We start from the raw sequence: 20467 nt of genomic DNA on the forward strand, positions 1-20467 counted from the left end.
GGGATGGAGAGAAATAGCCAGAGGTAACTTTCCATCACGTGATTTTACCCTGGCAACTCAAATCCTTTGTACTCTATCATTGGAGTAAGGGCCCAGCTAGCACATACCAATATGAAACCCAAAACATACGTTCCCACAACTTCCAAGAAACCAAATGTGCTAGCTGGGGGACTAAATACTTCTGAATACTGTATTATAGTGCAGGTTTTATGTCCCAGCTGTATGATCCATCCGCATAGCTGGGTGTATACATTTCTTTATGTCATTTATTCTATCAAGCAGTTTGAGTCATTCTTTGTATCCTATTAAGCTGAGTATTGGCTCCCCATGTATGTTTATGTCTGCTGTTGCTAAACTCTGTTTTTTCAGTTTGAATAAGGAATGTAGTCGATTCAGATCTCAAAGATTGGATGGTCTTTTTGTTGACAGTATAGACAGTCTGTTTAGATGCCTGTKTAGATGTTCATAACTCACCAGTGGCTGGTTAGTTTACCCAGGCAATGTAACACAACGTTGAGCCCTCTAGGCTGTGGTGACAAGGTACCTGTGGCTGTGAGCAAGGCTTATTTTGTTTCCCTCATCTCTGTCAAGAGGTGTTTAAAAAGACTGCACATTCCAGCAGAGTCCTGAGGTGGTTCATTTTTCATTCACTGTTTGACAGCACAAAAGACCCAAAAGTCAGCCACCTTATCTGTGAACTCTCTGTCTGCAGCGTATAAAACCGGCATTCTCCGGGGCAGACGTCAGGAACGCCGGGATAGGATTACGGGATTAGTGCTGTTAGCATATAGGGAACGGTTTTGGAGCGTACACCCTGTCTTGTCCTCTGTTGAGAGAGTCTGCCTGTCAGYGCTCACTCACTGATCCGTAGTGGACACACTCTGAGCCCTCAGGGAACACCTGTTCAGAGTTATTACCTATTATCTACATGGACCTAATGGGCTATATATCATATGGAGTTACAGAGCATAAAGGTGTGTGTGGTTGAGTGCGTGCCTGCACGCGTGTGAGTGTGCGTGTGTGTGGTAGGCACAGCCTGGGGTGTATTCATTACGCCGGTTCTGTTGCAAAACGTTTCATCTGTTTCAAAACGGTTTACAACAGACAACATTTTTTTTGCGACAGAATCGGTGTAATGAATACACCCCGGGTGAATCCTCATTCATAGGGGTCATATTCAGATGAATGAAGCTCGAGGCAGAATCCGCTTTCTCCAGTTATTTCACTGGGATGGTAGACTGATAGATATCCCTAGAGGGGTCCCTAGGCTGGATGAGATGTCTTTAGGACAGCAGTACATAGGGGCTGTGAGTGACTGAACAAGTAAACATAGTTGACAGACTGATGGAGAACGAGAACGAGAGACAGCGACTACTTAGACATTTCGAGCGATAGGTAAACTGAAAAGAGGTAAGTATTAAGCAGTTCACACCTGTATACATCTACAACAAAGCATCTGGGTAAATGCTGGCCTTTCCGGCATGTTTGACATTTAGTCAGTTATCAGGTTTCAGCTGCGGTCCATTCAAGGTTGCTGTGAGGGACACTCAGAGTGTGGAATGTCTTTGACCGTGCTACCTGGTAGGAACACTCTCTGCCAAACACACACACCTGCATGAGCCTGACCCAGAACACAGAATAAAATTAATATCCTCCTACACACGCTAAACAACAACATCAACACACTGTTACATTTTATTATGAAACACACACAACAACATAACACCTACAGAAATCGAATTTCTAGGATAGCACCTCCCATCTTTTCAACACACAAAAACATGGAATTATGTTGTCTCTCATCTCAAGGACGAAAGAGAATGAGTGAAGTTGGAGAGGGAGAGAAGATGTGGAGAATGGGGAGGTAGAGAGGGGGTGAGGCTTTTTGTGGTGAGGTAGTTGCATAGTGAGGGTGGAGACAGGGTGAGGAGTATGGGGTTTAGGAAGGGGAAAGAGAGGGTCAGTGTGAATAATATACTTGGGGTTGGAGAGGGACCTTCTGAATGGAGATTTTCACTAAAATAGAGTACCTCTCTCTCAGCCCTCCTATTGGKTACAGGGTAAGAGGACAATGCCACACTGAAGAGGACTTAATATGAAGGGTTCTTCACTTTTTCTCTTTCTCTTTCTGCCTCTTTTTCTGGTTTCTGTCTTGTGGTCTATCCTCCATCTCTCCCTATCTCTAAATCTTTGTTTTCATTTTGTGTGAGGCCAGTCCATGATGACCCTGAGCAGTGCAACATGAGGACTGTTTACAGTGACCACCCTGTYCACTGTTGAACATAACTAAACTACGAGACCACAGATCAGAACAGCTCCTATTTAAACAGTATATAAGTAAACCCAAACAGAAAGAATGTCTTATAAGCCAGTTGAGAAATAAACAAACAGTTACCTGGACTCAGACTGAGACACCACGCTCTATTTCTCTTTGTCTCTGTCTCCTATTCTTTCTCTGTCTCTGATTGTCTCTCTCGCACACGCACACGCACACACTCAGTTATTATTACAGAAAAAGCAGCTTTGGTTTCCCAGGATACATCATTAAATACGTATTACAGTAATCTAGCCCCCCCACAGGACTCATAACAGTCACCTTCTGTACTAAATTAAAGACKGGTAAATAAACCTTACAGGAACAGGTCTACAACTGTACATGCTGTGTTCAACCTTTAACCAATAATCAGTGACAAATTAGTATGGCTTTTGTCTTCTAAAGGAGAAAAGGAACTCTCTGTGTCCCTGATTGCTGTTTGTGTATGGTAGGCCTACCCTTCTAATATCAGAGGCCGGTTTAGTCCATTAGACTTTAGGTATTAATACACCTGTTGCTTGGAATGTTTTGAATACACAGTACTGTGGGAATTGTTATTTTAGCTCTGCAGCTGCACGCACAGACACGGATGCGCACACACACACACACACACATACACGCACACACACACACACACAGACATGTGCAGATACACACACACACAAACACACACACATCCAGCCTGGCAGCCGGGGTCTCAGAGGAACCACTTCGTCGGCCGGTCGCTCTCTCTCTGTCTCTCTCTCTCTCTGTCTGTCTCTCTCTCTCTCTGTATGAGGGTTACTGTAGAACAGAACAGAGGTTGGCAGTGGTTTAAGGACCACGGATGCTTATCTAATACACTTCCTATATCCCCCCCCCCTGATGCTCCTGATACCGAGGACAATGGATATGCGTGAGTACTGGGGACTCCCTTTCAACCCGCACAGAAACAATACTACTGCATCCACTCTATTGGTCCTTTATGAGGTCAGAGTACTCCCTGATTAGAGATCAGTGGCCATGTGACGTAATAGTCATATTTCAGAGGAGAGATCATTGAATAGAGGGCGTATTATCATAATGAATGTTGTTGTTGTAGCTTTTACTATTTATTGGTATCATTAGTCTAATCATGTACTGAGAGTAACTGCAATCTGTGACTAATTGTATCGTTATGAGAGCGTGTGTTAAATATCTAGGTCTGCTTGGTTTATGGATAGTTTATTGATGATGTGGTCAATGTGGAAGGTAGTATTCCTTTGTACTTTGTTTCATAGACTTATATAATACGCTTTGTTTACAGACATCTATCTTCTCAGCCTGTTTGGAAAATCATGACAGAAGTTCATATTTGATCAGATGGTCAATATATATATATATATATATATCCGACAGTCTTATTTGTCTAATGAACGATGGCATCATTTCAAGACAGAGTTCCCTTCACAGTCAATGCCTCAAACTGGGCTATTACAATGGACTGGGGCCTAAATGCTTTGTGATTGGTTGTTTAGACAGATAGCGCAGCTGTATGGGGGACAGAGGAGCAGGTGAGCACTCAGTCAACACACATTCGGCTCCCACAATGCTTTGTGCCGGTTCCAAGAGGATATGCTGGTGCTCAGAATGAGACTGAATGCTGGGGAACAACAATATAAATTACAACAAAAAAAGAACACTGCACCTGACTTTATAAATACTGTATTATTTATACTGAACAAAAATATAAATGCAACATGCAACAATTTCAAAGATTTTACTGAGTTACAGTTCATATAAGGAAATCAGTCAATTTAAATAAATTCATTAGGCACTAATCTATGAATTTCACATGACTGGGAATGCAGATATGCATCTGTTGGTCACCGATACTTTAAAAGAAAAGGTATGGGCGTGGATCAGAAAACCAGTCAGTATCTGGTGTGACCACCAATTGTCTCATGCAGCGCGACACGTCTCTCTCGCATAGACTTGATCAGGTTGTTGATTGTGGCCTGTRGAATGTTGTCCCACTCCTCTTCAATGGCTGTGCGAAGTTGCTGGATATTGGCGGGAACTGGCACACACTGTCATACATGTCAATCCAGAGCATCCCAAACATGCTCAATGGGTGACATGTCTGGTGAGTATGCAGACCATGGAAGAACTGGGACATTTTCATCTTCCAGGAATTGTGTACAGATCCTTGCGACATGGTGCCGTGGATTATCATGCTGAAACATGAGGTGATGGCGGTGGATGAATGGCACGACAATGGACCTCAGGATCTCGTCACGTTATGTCTGCGCTTTCAAATTGCCATCAATAAAAGGCAATTGTGTTCGTTGTCCGTAGCTTATGCCTGCCCATACCATAACCCCACCGCCACCATGGGGCACTCTGTTCACATTGTTAACATCAGCAAACCGCTCGCCCACACAATGTCATACATGTGGTCTGTAGTCATGAGGCCGGTTGGACGTACTGCAAAATTGGAGTCATTAAAACTCGTTTTTCAACCACTCCACAAATTTCTTGTTAACAAACTATAGTTTTGGCAAGTTGGTTTTGACATCTACTTTGTGCATGACACAAGTAACATTTCCAACAATTGTTTACAGACAGATTATTTCACWTWTAATTCACTGTATCACAATTCCAGTGGGTCAGAAGTTTACATACATTAAGTTGACTGTGCCTTTAAACAGCTTGGAAAAATCCAGAACATTATGTAATGGCTTTAGAATCTTCTGATAGGCTAATTGACATAGTTTGAGTCAATYGGAGGTGTACCTGTGGATGTATTTCAAGGCCTACCTTCAAACTCAGTGCCTCTTTGCTTGCAAAAGAAATCAGCCAAGACCTCAGAAAACAATTGTAGACCTTCACAAGTCTGGTTTATCCTTGGGAGMAATTTCCAAAYGCCTGAAGGTACCACATTCATCTTTACAAACAATAGTATGCAAGTATAAACACCATGGAACCATGCAGCYGTCATACCGCTCAGGAAGTCTGTCTCATAGAGATGAACGTACTTTGGTGTGAAAAGTGAAAATCAATCCCAGAACAACAGCAAAGGACCTTGTGAAGATGCTGGAGGAAACAGGTACAAAAGTATATTTATCCACAGTACAACGAGTCCTATATCGACATAACCTGAAAGGCCGCTCAACAATGAAGAACTGCTCCAAAACTGCCATAGAAAAGTCAGACTACGGTTTGCAACTGCACATGGGACAAAGACATACTTTTTGGAGAAAGTCCTCTGGTTTGATGAAACAAAAAATAGAACTGTTTGGCCATAATGACCATCGTTATGTTTGGAGGAAAAAGGGGAACGCTTGCAAGCCGAAGAACACCATCCAACCGGGAAGCACAGGGGTGGCAAAATCATGTTGTGGGGGTGCTTTGCTGCAGGAGGGACTGGTGCACTTCACAAAATAGATGCATCATGACGAAGGAAAATGTGGATATATTGAAGCAACATCTCAAGACATCAGTCAGAAGTTAAAGCTTGGTCGCAAATGGGTCTTCAAAATGGACAATGACCCCAAGCATACTTCCAAAGTTGTGGCAAATGGCTTAAGGACAACAAAGTCAAGGTATTGGAGTGGCCATCACAAAGCCCTGACCTCAATCCTATAGAAAATTGTGGGCAGAACTGAAGAAGCGTGTGCGAGGAAGGAGGCCTACAAACCTGATTCAGTTACACCCGCGCTGTCAGGAGGAATGGGCCAAAATTCACCCAACTTATTGTGGGAAGCTTGTGGAAGGCTACCTGAAACATTTGACCAAGTTAAACAATTTAAAGGCAATGCTACCAAATACTAATTGAGTGTATGTAAACTTCTGACCCACTGGGAATGTGATGAAAGAAATAAAAGCTGAAAAAATCATTATTCTGACATTTCACATTCTTAAAATAAAGTGGTGATCCTAACTGACTTAAGACAGGGCATTTTTACTGGGATTAATGTAGGAATTGTGAAAAACTGAGTTTAAATTAATTTTGGCTAAGGTGTATGTAGACTTCCGACTTAAACTGTATGTGCACAATAGTAGCTTATTGATTTCTGTCATAGACCTATCTCAGGTAATGACTGTCTACTAAGTAAATCTTTATTATCATCTCTCTTTGGCAGTCTGCACACAATAGRTCCACCTGTTTGCATGAAGCACAAACGTGTTTCGACTATTGGGCAATTGTTTGCGGGACAAAGTGAAAATCAGACGCCTTTGTTTCGCTCTTGGCAGAAACTTCAATGAATGTGTTTTGGGACCTGCCTTGGGAGGCGTATCACTACGCAGTAGGTTAGGCCTATATTAACAAGTGCAGTGGGAGGCACGAGGCCAGGTTCTCTATCGCTGGGAGGAGAGAGACACTGGGTACTCACCCACTCATTCGAATCAGATAGCGGAGAGCTCACAACCACCACCTCTCCCTATCTTGGACAAAGCATAACTGGACATCCCTTCGCCCAGGAGAAGCGGTGCAATTTCATCGAAGAGCTCACGCGTAAAGCATTTTTTTCTCAATTACAAGTAAGACATTGTATTTTACATTCATTTTAGTTTCTAGGTAAACCAGTTGACAGGAGCATCTCCATRACAAGAGGTTGCGGGCCAAACAGCTGCACTCCTAACATTTCGGTTTCGTGGACAGCCGATAGCCAATTTTACGTTTCAGCTAATGGTGCATTGTTGCGTGTTGAGTTTTGGCTAAAACATTATCCTAATGTGACTACTGGCCTCTGATGTCCTCAAGTCGTTCTATCCATAGAAAGGGCCATCGGCTTTCGCAGCGGGGGGCGCGAATTAGTAGAGCCTGTTCAATTAACACCGCCAGGTTACACAYGGAGTCCCCTGGCATTTGATAAGGAATGTGGTTTGTTTTCAGGGCAGATTTAAACATGTTTTACGGAATTTAATGTGTTCTCAGATAGGCTACAAGAGCTTCACGTCGGATTATTTCAGTGCTCTCTCGCGCGTAATGGAAATGTACGGATATAAAGAACAACTCGGTTTTGTAACTCTACATAAGTGTGTGTTTCTCACTTATKTACATTCATCCGTTCCCTAGCATATACATATTTTCTTACACAATTTAAATATATTTTAAATATAAGCATTGTGACTCATGGATAATGTAATACCATAGAAAAGTGCAAATGCGCTAGAAAAGTGCAAATAAATGCGCTTGGGTACGACGGTTCCCCATATTCAAATATATAACCAAAACGAAAAAGTTGATCTTCCTCATCTCATATAGGGTTCTGGCAGCTATAGGGACGWTTGTGGGCCCTCCCTTGACCCCTCTCCATTGAGTCCTTTTCTTTTGCAAGACAAAAGCCTAAACCAACAGGAGAGAGCGCTTCCAGCAAGAGAGRGCTCCGATCTTTTATTGTCACACCTGCAGCATTCTCTGGTTTTGGATTAACACATGAAAACATTGCTCCCTATTTGTCCAGTATTGGAATGCATGCATCATCTGCCCTGCATGCTGCTTGGCTAATGTGTAACCAGATAGAGAATCACCAGGGATCATAAAATACAGATGTAGGATCTTAATTGGATAACTATTTTGTTGCTGAGAATTTTCCTGCTCGGCAGGAAATGYAAATTTGTAGTGTATTTGAGGTCTAAAAAGGCTTCTAAAGTTTGTAATTTCCACATTGAAATTTCAGACTTGATTTTCCCTAACGAAAAATGTATCAACCCCTACAAAAATGCCAATTAATTATAATCCACATAATAATTCACATTTCCTGTTGCTGCAGGATTATTTTCCTGCTGTAGCAAAGTGGCTCAAATTATGATCCTACATCTATACCGCAGCCCTCACGGTATAATATAATACATTTACATTTTAGTCATTTAGCAGATGCTCTTATCCAGAGCGACTTACAGTTAGTACATTCATCTTAAGCTAGGTGGGACAACCACATTCACAGTCATAGTATACATTTTCCTCAGTAAATCAGCAAAGTCGGAGCTAGTAAGGGGGAACATATAATGCTCATGTTCATACAGGCTCTCATGTTCTATGTTGCAACCAGCTCGGCCTTATTGGGTATTTGGAGTATGGTGAAACTAAAATTGTTGATCTGAGTATTCCCAGTTACTTGTAATGAGAGTTTGAGGGGCAGTTAATGAGAGAGAGAGAGAGGAGATGAGGAGAGAGAGAGACAGACAGAAAGGGGGAGAGAGCTTATCAGTGCAGTGTTCTGCTGGTGTGTTGTGTGTGTGTGTGGTGTGTGTTTGTGTGTTGTGTTGGCTGTGTGTGTGTGTGTGTGTGTGTGTGTGTGTGTGTGTGTGTGTATTATCAGATGGGCTGAGTGTGAAGGGGATAATGGATCAGAGAGATGTGACGTGAGCTGGCACCTCAGGTGTTTCTGTTTACCATATAATAGAGGTGAATTACAGGGACACTTATGTATGAGGGCCTGAGTTAGACTACAGCATCCCTCTAAAACAGAAAAATAAAATTCTACTGTAGTAAAGGGCAAGTGGTTGTGTGCCAGGGGTGAAGGGCCAAATAAAAATGAAAAGAGCAATCAATCGAATAGCTCCTTGATCACTGATAGAATCTGCTGAAACTAGAGGCAGTCATAACACACACACGCCTATGGGCCACTGCTACAGACATGTGCAACAACACATTCAGCCACAGATAGGCCCTCCCTTCTCCACTGTCAACATGGTCTCCTGTGGAATCACAGACAGTTTGGCGTGGGCCATGCGGTCACACATTCTCACTGAGCTCACACGCACAGCTGCTTAAGAGGTCACGTTTCAATGCACTTTAACCTGCTGTATTGCCCTGTGGTCGCCGACCTGTCTTTGACCGTGGCTGGACCGTTTCTAAAGTAGTTAAACCTCTCGATAACCCCGCTCTGATGTCTCACAGTCTGTGGACATGCATGTCAATCATAAGGAACAGAAGGATTAAATCACTGATGGCTCATGTCTGACCTCTGACCTCTCACCTTTAACCCCTCACCTTTCACTCGTCATGTTGTGTTTGTCATGGGAAGAGAGACATCAAGCTAGAGTGTAAAATGACCAATCAGACATACTGTACAGAGAGGTCAGAGGTTGTGTTGTGACCCTGGTATACATAAAACAGAGAGCAGTGTGTGTACATGATGTGCATGCATGAGTGTGTAGGATCCCTTTTTCGTGTGTTTGTATACTGTATATGATTAGCCTCAGATGCTTTCAGATGATGTTGTGGTTATAACAAATCTGTCTTCTCTCTCCTTCCCTCACTTTATTTCTGGAGGAGCAGTGGCACACGGGAAAATGTTTTCTTGCAAGCACATCAATGGAAAACATTATTTAAAGCAACATCAGGTTTACCATTCCGACTGACGCTGGATCTCTGAACATTTTGGAAATGTACAATGTTTGGGTCCCAGATCCTATTGCCTCACATTTAATCTGTTTTGGGACAAATGTAAACATACTGTAGCTGGTGCTGCCCTCTGACTGGACATAAAAAGATACAGAGTTTTCAGTCATTCCTCAATCATCCCAAAACAACAGTCTTTATGAACTCATAAAGCAGTTTTTTAAGAGTTAACTACATTTAGATTATTTGGGATCAGGTGGCATATCATTAAAAGCTGTGTTTTTTTTGTACATTTCATTTGGATGCTTATTGGATCTCATAACATACCATAGAATACAGTGCTTTCTGTAGAAGTAAATACCATAGAATGCAGKGCTTTCTGTAGAAGTAAATACCATAGAATGCAATGCTCTGTGTAGCACTTAATACCWTAGAATGMAGTGCTCTGCGTATAACTTAATACCATAGAATGCAGTGCTCTGTGTAGAAGTTAATTGATTTTCTGATCTTACTCTGCCTCAGAAATAGACTGATTGGTTGAGGTCTCATTAATGAAAAGCCAAGGGAACTCAGGGCAGCACTCACTAAATATAATTCAAACATTTACTGTGACATGTTGTATGTATGTTGATGCCTGGTTCCAAACAGACAGATTGAGAGACATCCCAGCTAGCACATTTAGTTTCCTTTGAATTTGTGGGAACACAAGATTTTGGTTTCCCATTGGTTCTGGGAACGAAACCATAYGTTTCCTGACCGGTAAAACATAACGTTTTTTAAACGGAAGAGAAAATGTAGCCTTTTCTGGGAACATGCATTTTAAAGTTGCAGTGAGATTCTGAGAACATTTTACTATGGCTCCCTGAAGTTTTTCCTGGGTGGTTTTATTAACTTTCGGATAACGGAAATGATAGGTTATTTGAAGGTTATTAAATAACATTCTCTAAATGTTATGAAAGTTTTGAATTAAATGTTAAGGTTATTTGGAGGTTTTTGAATAACTCACTTTTTTTCTTGTGGAACGTCGTCAGCGAGATTCAAACCTATGATCTCAAATCAAATGTTATTGGTCACATACACATATTTAGCAGATATTATTGCGGGGGTAGCGAAATGCTTGTGTTCCTAACTCCAGCAGCGCAGTAGTATCTAACAATTCACAACAATACAGACAAATCTAAAAGTAAAATAATGGAATTAAGAAATATATAAATATTAGGACGAGCAATGTCGGAGTGGCATTGACTAAAATACAGTAGAATCAAATACAGTATACACATATGAAATGAGTAAAGCAGTATGTAAACATTATTAAAGTGATTAATGTTCCTTATTAAAGTGACCAGTGATTATATCTTCTGTTCTTTATCCATGAAATTAGTCCACTGCGCCACCAGGATGGAGCTAGCATGCCATGTTTTTTAAACTCTTACGAAGCTGGTCATTTTAGTCTATTCAAACAGACCCCATTTCAAAAGAAACAAGCACTCATTAAGATCAGGTGTGGTCAATTAGTGGGCACGGCCAGGATAKAGGGAGTTTTGTTGATGCTGAGAAGGGAATATATATGTTTTTAAATAACATTCTTTGAATGTTACTAATGTTTTCTTGTGGCTTTTTTGGAAAGTTTTCTTAATATTCTGAGAACATGACTTGACCGTGAGGAAACCTGCGGAAAACATTTTGCTGAAGTGCTGAAAATCCCACAGAAGAACGTTGTTTCTTAACGTTCTCTGAATGTTCTGAGAACTTGACTTTAATTTGAACCATGAGGAAACCGGTAGAAAACATTCCCACAGAGAATGTTGTTTTTTATCGTTATTGGAACAATTTGAGAGCATTAATTTAAATAGAACCACGAGGAAGCCTGTAGGGAACGTTATGCTGAAGTACGGAAATTCCAACCTAAGAAACACATAGTTCTCAGAATGTTATGTGCTCCCTGGGTATCAATCCTGCACCGTTCCCAGAATGTTGTGGGAAGGTCGTATGCAAAAAAAATGATAGGACAACCACGCTCTAAGAAACATACGGTTCCCAGAATGTTATGTGCTAACTGGGATGTACAGTGCCTTCAGAAAGTATTCACACCCCAATTCACCCAACTTTAATTTAAAGTGTTACAACTTTAATTTAAAATGGATTAAATTAAGTTTTTGTGGGACAGGCCTACACACAATACCCCATAATATCCAATTTGTAAGTCGCTCTGGATAAGAGCGTCTGCTAAATGACTTAAATGTAAATGTAAAATAATATCAAAGTTATTTTTTTACAAATTAATCAAAAATGTCTTGAGTCAATAAGTATTCAACCCCTATGTTGTGGCAAGCCTAAATAAGTTCAGGAGTAAACATGAGCTTAACACGCCACGTAATAAGTTGCATGGACTCACTCTGTTTTTAATAATACGATTAATAACACGATTTTTGAATGACTGTCTACCTCTGCTCTGTATCCCACACATACAATTATCTGTAAGGTCCCTCAATTGAGCAGTTTATTTCAAGCACTGATTCAACCACAAAGACCAGGGAGGTTTTCCAATGCCTYGCAAAGWAGGACACCTATGGGTAAAAAACAAAAAGCAGACATTGAATATCMCTTTGAGCATGGTGAAGTTATTAATTACACTTTGGATGGTGTATCAATACTCGCAGTCGCTACAAAGATACAGGTGTCCTTCCTAACTCAGTTGTGGGAGAGGAAGGAAACCACTCAGGGATTTCACCATGAGGTCAATGGTGACTTTTTAAAACAGTTAGAGTCTAATGGCTGTGATAGGTGAAAACTGAGAATGGATCAACAACATTGTAGTTACTCAACAATACTAACCTAAATAACAGAATGGAAACATTTTTGTTGTTTGCAAGAATGCACAAATAGTAAAACTGAAAAACATGTGGTAAATAAGTGTACCTTATGTCCTGATAACAAAGTGTTATGTTTGGGGCAAATCCAACACAACACATCACTGAGTATCACTTTTCATATTTTCAAGCATGCTGGTAGCTGCATCACGTTATGGGTATGCTTGTCATCGGCAAAGACAAGGTTTCTTTTGGGGCGGACGGGATAAAAAGAAACGGAATAGAGCTAAGCACAGGCAAGATCCGAGAGGAAAACCTTGTTCAGTCGGCTTTTCAACAGACACTGGAGACAAATTCACCTTTCAGCAGGACAATAACCTAAAACACAAGGACAAATATACTGTATACTGGAGTGCTTACCAAGACGTCATTGAATGTTCCTGAGTGGCCTAGTTGCAGTTTTGTCTTAAATCGGCTTGCAAATCTATGGTAAGACTTGAAAATGGCTGTCTAGCAATAATCAACAACCAACTTGACAGAGCTTGAAGAATTTTTTAAAGAATAATGTGCAACTATTCTACAATCCAGGTGTTCAAAGCACTTAGAGACTTACCCAGAAAGACTCACAKYTGTAATAGCTGCCAAAGGTGATTCTAACATGTATTGCCTCTGTGGTGTGAATACTTACAGTACGAGTCAAAAGTTTGGACACACCTACACATTCAAGGGTTTTTCTTTATTTTTACTATTTTCTACATGGTAGAATAATAGTGTAGACATCAAAACTGTGAAATGACACATATGGAATCATGTAGTAACCAAAAAAGTGTTAAACAAATCAAAATATATTTTATATTTGAGATTCTTCAAAGTAGCCACCCTTTACCTTGATGACAGTTTTGCACACTCTTGGCACACTCTTGGCATTCTCTCAAGCAGCTTCAACTTGAAGGCTTTCCAACAGTCCAACAGTTCCCACATATACTGAGCACTTGTTGGCTGCTTTTCCTTCACTCTGCAGTACGACTCATCACAGACCATCTCAATTTGGTTGAGGTCAGGTGATTGTGGAGGCCAGGTCATCTGATCCAGCACTCGATCACTCTCCTTCTTGGTCAAATAGCCCTTACACAGCCTGGAGGTGTGTTGGGTCATTGTCCTGTTGAAAAACAAATGATAGTCCCACTAAGCGCNATCACTCTCCTTCTTGGTCAAATAGCCCTTACACAGCCTGGAGGTGTGTTGGGTCATTGTCCTGTTGAAAAACAAATGATAGTCCCACTAAGCGCAAATCAGATGGGATGGCGTATTGCTACAGAATGCTGTAGTAGCCATGCTGGTTAAGTGTTCCTTGAATTCTAAATAAATCACAGTGTCACCAGCAAAGCACCCCCACACCATCACACCTCCTCCATGCTTCATGGTGGGAACCACACATGCAGAGATCATCCGTTCACCTACTCTGCGTCTCACAAAGACACGGCGGTTGAAACCAAAAATCTCAAAAGGACAGATTGCTCATGTTTCTTGGCTCAAGCACGTCTCTTTTTCTTATTGGTGTCCTTTAGCAGCGGTATCTTTGCAGCAATTCGACCATGAAGGCCTGATTCCCGCAGTCTCATCTGAACAGTTGATGTTGAGATGTCTGTTACTTGAACTCTGTGAAGCATTTATTTGGGCTGAAATTTCTGAGGCTGGTAACTCTAATAAACTTATCCTCTGCAGCAGAGGTAACTGTTGCGGTCGTCATGAGAGCCAGTTTCATCATAGCGCTTGATGGTTTTGCGACTGCCCTTGAAGAAACTTTCTAAGTTCTTGAAATGTCCTGCATTAACTGACCTTCATTACTTAAAGTAATGATGGACTGTTATTTCTCTTTGCTTATTTGAGCTGTTCTTGCCATAATATGGACTTTGTCTTTTACCAAATAGGGCTTTCTTCTGTATACCAACCCTACCTTGTCACAAAACAACTGATTGGCTCAAAGAAATTCCACAAATTAACCTTTAACAAGGCACACCTGTTAATTGAAATGCATTCCAGGTGAATACCTCATGAAGCTGGTTGAGAGAATGCCAAGAGTGTACAAAGCTGTCATCAAGGCAAATTGTTTAACACTTTTTTGGTTATTCCATATGTGTTGCTCCATGATGAAACTGGCTCTCATGAGGACCGCCACAGGAAAGGAAGACCCAGAGTTACCTCTGCTGCAGAGGATACATTTTTTTTTTTAAGTTACCAGCCTCCGAAAGAGCAGACCAAATAGAGTTCAGGTATTAGACACATCTCAACATCAACTGTTCAGAGGAGACTACGTGAATCAGGCCTTCGTGGTCGAATTGCTGCAAAGAAACAACTACTAAAGGACACCAATAAGAAGAGACTTGCTTGGGCCAAGAAACACGAGAAATGGACATTAGACCGGTGGAAATCTTTCCTTTGGTCTGATGAGCCCATTTTGTGCGACGCCGCGTAAGTTGACGGATGATCTCCGCATGTGTGGTTCCCACCATGAAGCATGGAGGAGGAGGTGTGATAGTGTGGAGTTGCTTTGCTGGTGACACTGTGATTTATTTAGATTCTGCAACAATACGCCATCCCATTTGGTTKGCGCTTAGTGGGACTATCATTTGCTTTTCAACAGGACAATGACCCAACACACCTCCAGGCTGTGTAAGGGCTATTTGACCAAGAAGGAGAGTGATGGAGTGCTGCATCAGATGACCTGGCCTCCACAATCACTCAACCTCAACCCAATTGAGATGGTTTGGGATGAGTTGGACTGCAGAGTGAAGAAAAAGCAGCCAAAAGGTGCTCAGCATATGTGGGAACTCCTTCAAGACTGTTGGAAAAGCATTCCAGGTGAATCTGGTTGAGAGAATGCTAAGAATGTGCAAAGCTGTCATCAGGGCAAAGAGTGGCTACTTTGAAGAATTTCAAATATATAATATATTTTTATTTGTTTAACACTTCTTTGGTTACTACATGATTCCATATGTGTTATTTCATAGTTTTGATTTCTTCACTATTATTCTACAACGTAGAAAAAACCCTTGAATGAGTAAGTGTGTCAACGACTGCTCTCTATTTTAAATGAGATATTTCTGTATGTTATTTTCAATGCATTTGCAAATATTTCTAAAAACATGTTTTTGCTTTTTCATTTTGGGGTTTTGTGTGTGTGTNTAAATGAGATATTTCTGTATGTTATTTTCAATGCATTTGCAAATATTTCTAAAAACATGTTTTTGCTTTTTCATTTTGGGGTTTTGTGTGTGTGTGTGGATGGGTGAAAGAAAAAAATCTATTTAATCCATTTTGAATTCAGGCTGTAACACAACAAAATGTGGAACAAGTCAAGGGGTATGAATACTTTCTGAAGGCACTTTATGTTGATGTTTAGTTCCAAACAGACAAAGTGATATCAGGAATGATGGGCTGCTGCCTTCTTGTCTCTACAGATCCCAGGTCCGTGAGGTGTGTGCAATCGCTCCCAGCAGAAGGATGAGCAGCTTTGATTTGGTTGAGCTGCTGGACACTTGGGAGGACCTGAACCTCACAGGCCTCCTGGAGAACGGGACGCGTGTGGAGATGGTCGGGTGTCCAACAGCGTTCGACCGCAGCGCCCTGCTCCACTCCATGTGCATCCTTTATATCTTCATCTTCGTGGTCGGTTTGGCCGCCAACGGCCTCGTCCTCTGGGTCAATGTCCGCTCCCAGCGCACCACCTCCAGCTCCTCCCCTCGCCATGAGACCCACCTCTACATCGCCCACCTGGCGGCGGCTGACCTGTGCGTGTGCGTCACGCTGCCCGTGTGGGTGAGTTCCCTGGCGCAGCATGGCCACTGGCCCTTCGGCGAGGTGGCGTGTAAGCTCACCCACCTGCTCTTCTCTGTTAACCTCTTCAGCTCCATCTTCTTYCTGGCCTGTATGAGTGTCGACCGCTACCTGAGCGTGACACGGCCCGCCGACAGTGAGGATGGGGGCCGACGCCGGAAGCTGATTCGCCGCAGCGTGTGCGTAGGGGTGTGGCTCCTGGCTCTGGTGGCCTCCCTGCCCGATACCTACTTCCTCAAGGCGGTGAGGTCATCACACGGGGAGGTAGTGCTGTGCAGGCCGGTGTACCCAGAGGAACACTCCAGGGAGTGGATGGTGGGAGTTCAGCTGAGCTTCATCCTGCTTGGTTTCGTCCTACCCTTCCCTGTCATCGCTCTGGCCTATGCCCTCCTGGCCCAAGCCCTCTCCTCCACCTCCTGTTCCTCCTCGGCGATGGAGCAGGAGCGTCGTGTGAGTCGCAGGGTGATCCTGGCCTATACCGTGGTATTCCTGGGCTGCTGGGGGCCCTACCACGGAGTGCTCCTGGCCGATGCCCTCTCCCTGCTGGGCCTGGTTCCTCTGAGCTGTGGGCTGGAGAACGCCCTCTACGTGGCCCTGCACCTCACCCAGTGTCTGTCCCTGCTCCACTGCTGCTTCAACCCCATCCTATACAACTTCATCAACAGGAACTATCGCTATGACCTGATGAAGGCCTTTATCTTTAAGTACTCAACACGTACAGGCCTGACCAGGCTCATAGAGCAGCCCCACATCTCTGAGACGGAGTACTCTGCAGTCGCCGTGGAGAACCCACCACAGATCTGAGTCTGAACTCTAGAGCACACCCTGGAACTTCAAAACACACCACAGAACTCTAGAACATAGTCTGTCTACCTGACCCAAAATGATTGAAAATACCTAAAATGCAGTAACCCATGATAACCTATATAGGCTAAATTTGGGCCCTCACAAAGAACAAAATGAAATATGTGTCTTAATAACTAGAGCATAACAAATAACCTTGCCCAAAGCCTAGGCTGTACAGAAACTTCATCGCTGCCACAAGTATGTGTGCCCTCATCTGAAGCAAACCAAACATTATTTATAATCCAGCATTCCCCTCACAGAAGCTACCTGTGTATTTCTCCTGCTACCGTGCGTTCCTAATAAGGATGGTGTGAGGGACTGCAGTTGCAGGCCATTATCAACTCAAACTAATGATGTCTGGAGAAAAGCACTTATATTGAGTGGAAGAGTAGGTTCTCTGTCTGACAAACAGACTGTTTTAAAGTGCTTCTGAAGTAGTGCCATTGTAGTCATGGCGACACAGACACTCTCTCTCAATCTCTCTCTCTACTTCAAGACATACCAATCCCCGTTTGTCTGTCTGAAGAGTCCTATATAACTGCTAGAGGTGTGTGTATGTGCGTTAGTGCGTGTGTGTGTGTGCTTGTGTGACACCTCAAAATCCACTTTGTAAATAGTTAGAAGGGCATTGAAATACATATATTATAATTGTTAGATTGTTATTATTCAACTTTCTATAYACTGTATTTTTGTACATATTATAAAATACTTTCAAATTTGGCATTGTTTATGTACAGATGTAGGATCTTAATCACCACATATTAATTTACATAGATTTACTGAAAACCCCTAACACATGGTTATATGAGACCCACCGCCTCGATTCGGTCTTATGTAACAACATTTTAAATTGTGTTTTTTTACATTGGATAAAATGGTATATCATACACTGCAGTTGAGAAAAAATGGGGAAGTAATTCTGCTTTGAAAGTTGATAAACTTGTAACCCCACTTTTGAGAAAATGGCCCTTGAATGCTTTGGTACACCTATTGGAGAGCTCTTCTTTGTCTACTCATATTCAGAATCGTTCACACCCTCTTAAGCCTTAGCTCTACACATCTCTTTAAGGATTCACATGTGAGGCCATGTGCTAAACAGAGTAAGGTAGTGTAGTAAACAACCAAAGATTTCAAGACTAAAAGTGGTTTAAGTAGTAGCCTAAAAGAAAGAAAAACTCCAGGTAAAAATACACTTTATCTAGTCCTTGGCCTATATCCTAACCTGACTTTGAAAGTGTCCAGATAAAATATAATTATCATTATAAGTTGATGATACCAGGACATTTGTCTAAATTGAAGGGTCATGTGAAATAAATGCTATAACCCCCCCCCCCCCCCCCCCCAGACACGCCTAACTAAGTGGATGGGGTCACTACTGTCTGTTCATGAAATACAATAGTTGTACGAAATCACCCCCAGACACACCTGGCTAACTTGATCGGTCATGATATAATTCTCTGCGAACGTGAGAATGCTAGTTAATTAGCTAAACAATAAACCATAATCCCACCCATAGCTACAGTACAAACGGATTGTCATAGCAAGCCACCATAGATGAAATGCATGGATGAACGCTTCACGGCAGCGTGTCTTTCCGTTTGGTTTGTAGTTAACTACAGCTTATTTAGCCCGTTGTTGTGTCAAGTCACTCCAGTTCACACTGACCGTGTGCAGAAAGTAGTCCATCACAACTTTTTTCCACAGATCTTAGTCGATAGCCCCTGATAAATTTGGGGCAGCAATGTTGTTGAGAGCAGTAGCAACACTTTCATGTTATAGACAGAAGCATKCTACATGGCAGACCAATCCCAACTMATTTCTCAGCAAGTCCAGCCCATCCATTATCTCAGTTAATCATCGCTAGCGGGAAGGTTCCTGTCTTCTTCCGTGGCTAAAACAACTAGGCTCGTAATTTAACCATTTTATTTGTATTTACAGATGGCATACACATTTGTTATTAAGGCACATGAAAGTTCACACTAAAAACGCATTTTGATAAAAATAAAAATTCAAATGCCTCTTATGTGAAGTAGTGATGTATGACATACGCCTAGCTTCTTGAAATGGGTCATATACTGTATGAACAGTATTGCACTCTACATGTCCAGCTAATAGCCTAACCACCGACCAAGCACTATGGACTAAACAATCAAATCCTGTTGCTGCGGGATAATTCTGCTATGACAAACTGGTCAATTTAAGATCCTACATCTGTAGTTTTGTTTATCGTAATTCATATGTTGTGGATTCAGAGGTTCACATCAGTAATTTCTATGTGTTCATGAAGCTGCCTCATTGTAAATGAGAGTCACTGACTCTGTGACACGAGTCCTGCTATTATAGTGAAAACAGTTTGACTCACACATAGTTCCATACCAAATGATGATGGATAAAAACATTGAGTTATACAATGCTATTTCTGTCTGTCTGTGGTAACAAACATATTTTGTTTGATCCGTTGCCATGGAGTCATAGTGTCATCTGATTGGATACATATGTATCCTGTTACATTGTGAGAATTCCAATCCTAGCAGTCATTATTAAAAGAGAAAGCAAAGGACACCAACATGTGTCTACAAGAAGAGGCATTCCATTGATGTTTTGTGTTTACTGTATGTTATGGATTTTGTTACTTACCTAAAATGAATCTCGTGTCTGAAGTTCTTTTGCTTTGTGTTATTACTTTAATCAGAGCCTTTTAATTATAGTAACAAGTAGTGAAACAACCTGGGTTTACTGCACCACTGGACACCTTTTAGTATGGCAGCTCTGACTGGAGTGCATTAGCATGGCCACAGTCAACCAGACACATTTTCAACTGTAAACTTTATGTGGCCAATAAATGGACTAAGTCATTTATAACGTTTAATTATATCCTGTATCCTAGCCGTAACGGTTCAGTTATGAAGCAAGGCTGCAACATACACAGTGCTTTTACAATGCTTATCATGACACGTAGGACACATGCTTTACAATTAAAGTCACCAATGCAGAACAATGTATGTTTAATTCAGACATTAAATGAGAAAGAATTCAGGAATAGAGATGTAGACCCAGTTGATTGGCAGACAAATCAGGTTAATATATCCAGATATGTGCTCACTCAGTCAGGGGGACAGGCAGACACATACGCATATATAAACACGGGCTTTACACAGTGTTTAACATGGGCACGGTTCTCTGCACCTCATGAAATGTCATAGTCTTTCTTACCAGACTGAGCAATGGGGAAATGATGATGACAGTCATAACATTTACTCTGGCTCTAGAGTCTAGATGGAGTGATACCTCTATGGTTTAAATAGTACATCAGCATTAGTTCAGAACAGACAAGAGTCTCCATGTGGT

General features: G+C 41.8%; 1 protein-coding gene across 1 annotated transcript; it reads left to right on the forward strand.

Moving 5' to 3' along the window:
- The first annotated feature begins 6637 nt into the window (after positions 1-6637).
- Positions 6638-19779, forward strand: LOC111959319 (atypical chemokine receptor 3). The gene is made up of 2 exons (XM_023980819.2): positions 6638-6817; positions 15898-19779. Exon 2 carries the CDS (start codon positions 15941-15943, stop codon positions 17075-17077), a length of 1137 nt encoding a protein of 378 aa, XP_023836587.1. The 5' UTR covers positions 6638-6817; positions 15898-15940; the 3' UTR covers positions 17078-19779.
- The last annotated feature ends 688 nt before the right edge of the window (positions 19780-20467 follow it).

The sequence above is a fragment of the Salvelinus sp. IW2-2015 genome, linkage group LG36 (genome assembly GCF_002910315.2).
Source record: "Salvelinus sp. IW2-2015 linkage group LG36, ASM291031v2, whole genome shotgun sequence".
In the NCBI taxonomy this organism is placed as follows: Eukaryota; Metazoa; Chordata; class Actinopteri; order Salmoniformes; family Salmonidae; genus Salvelinus; species Salvelinus sp. IW2-2015.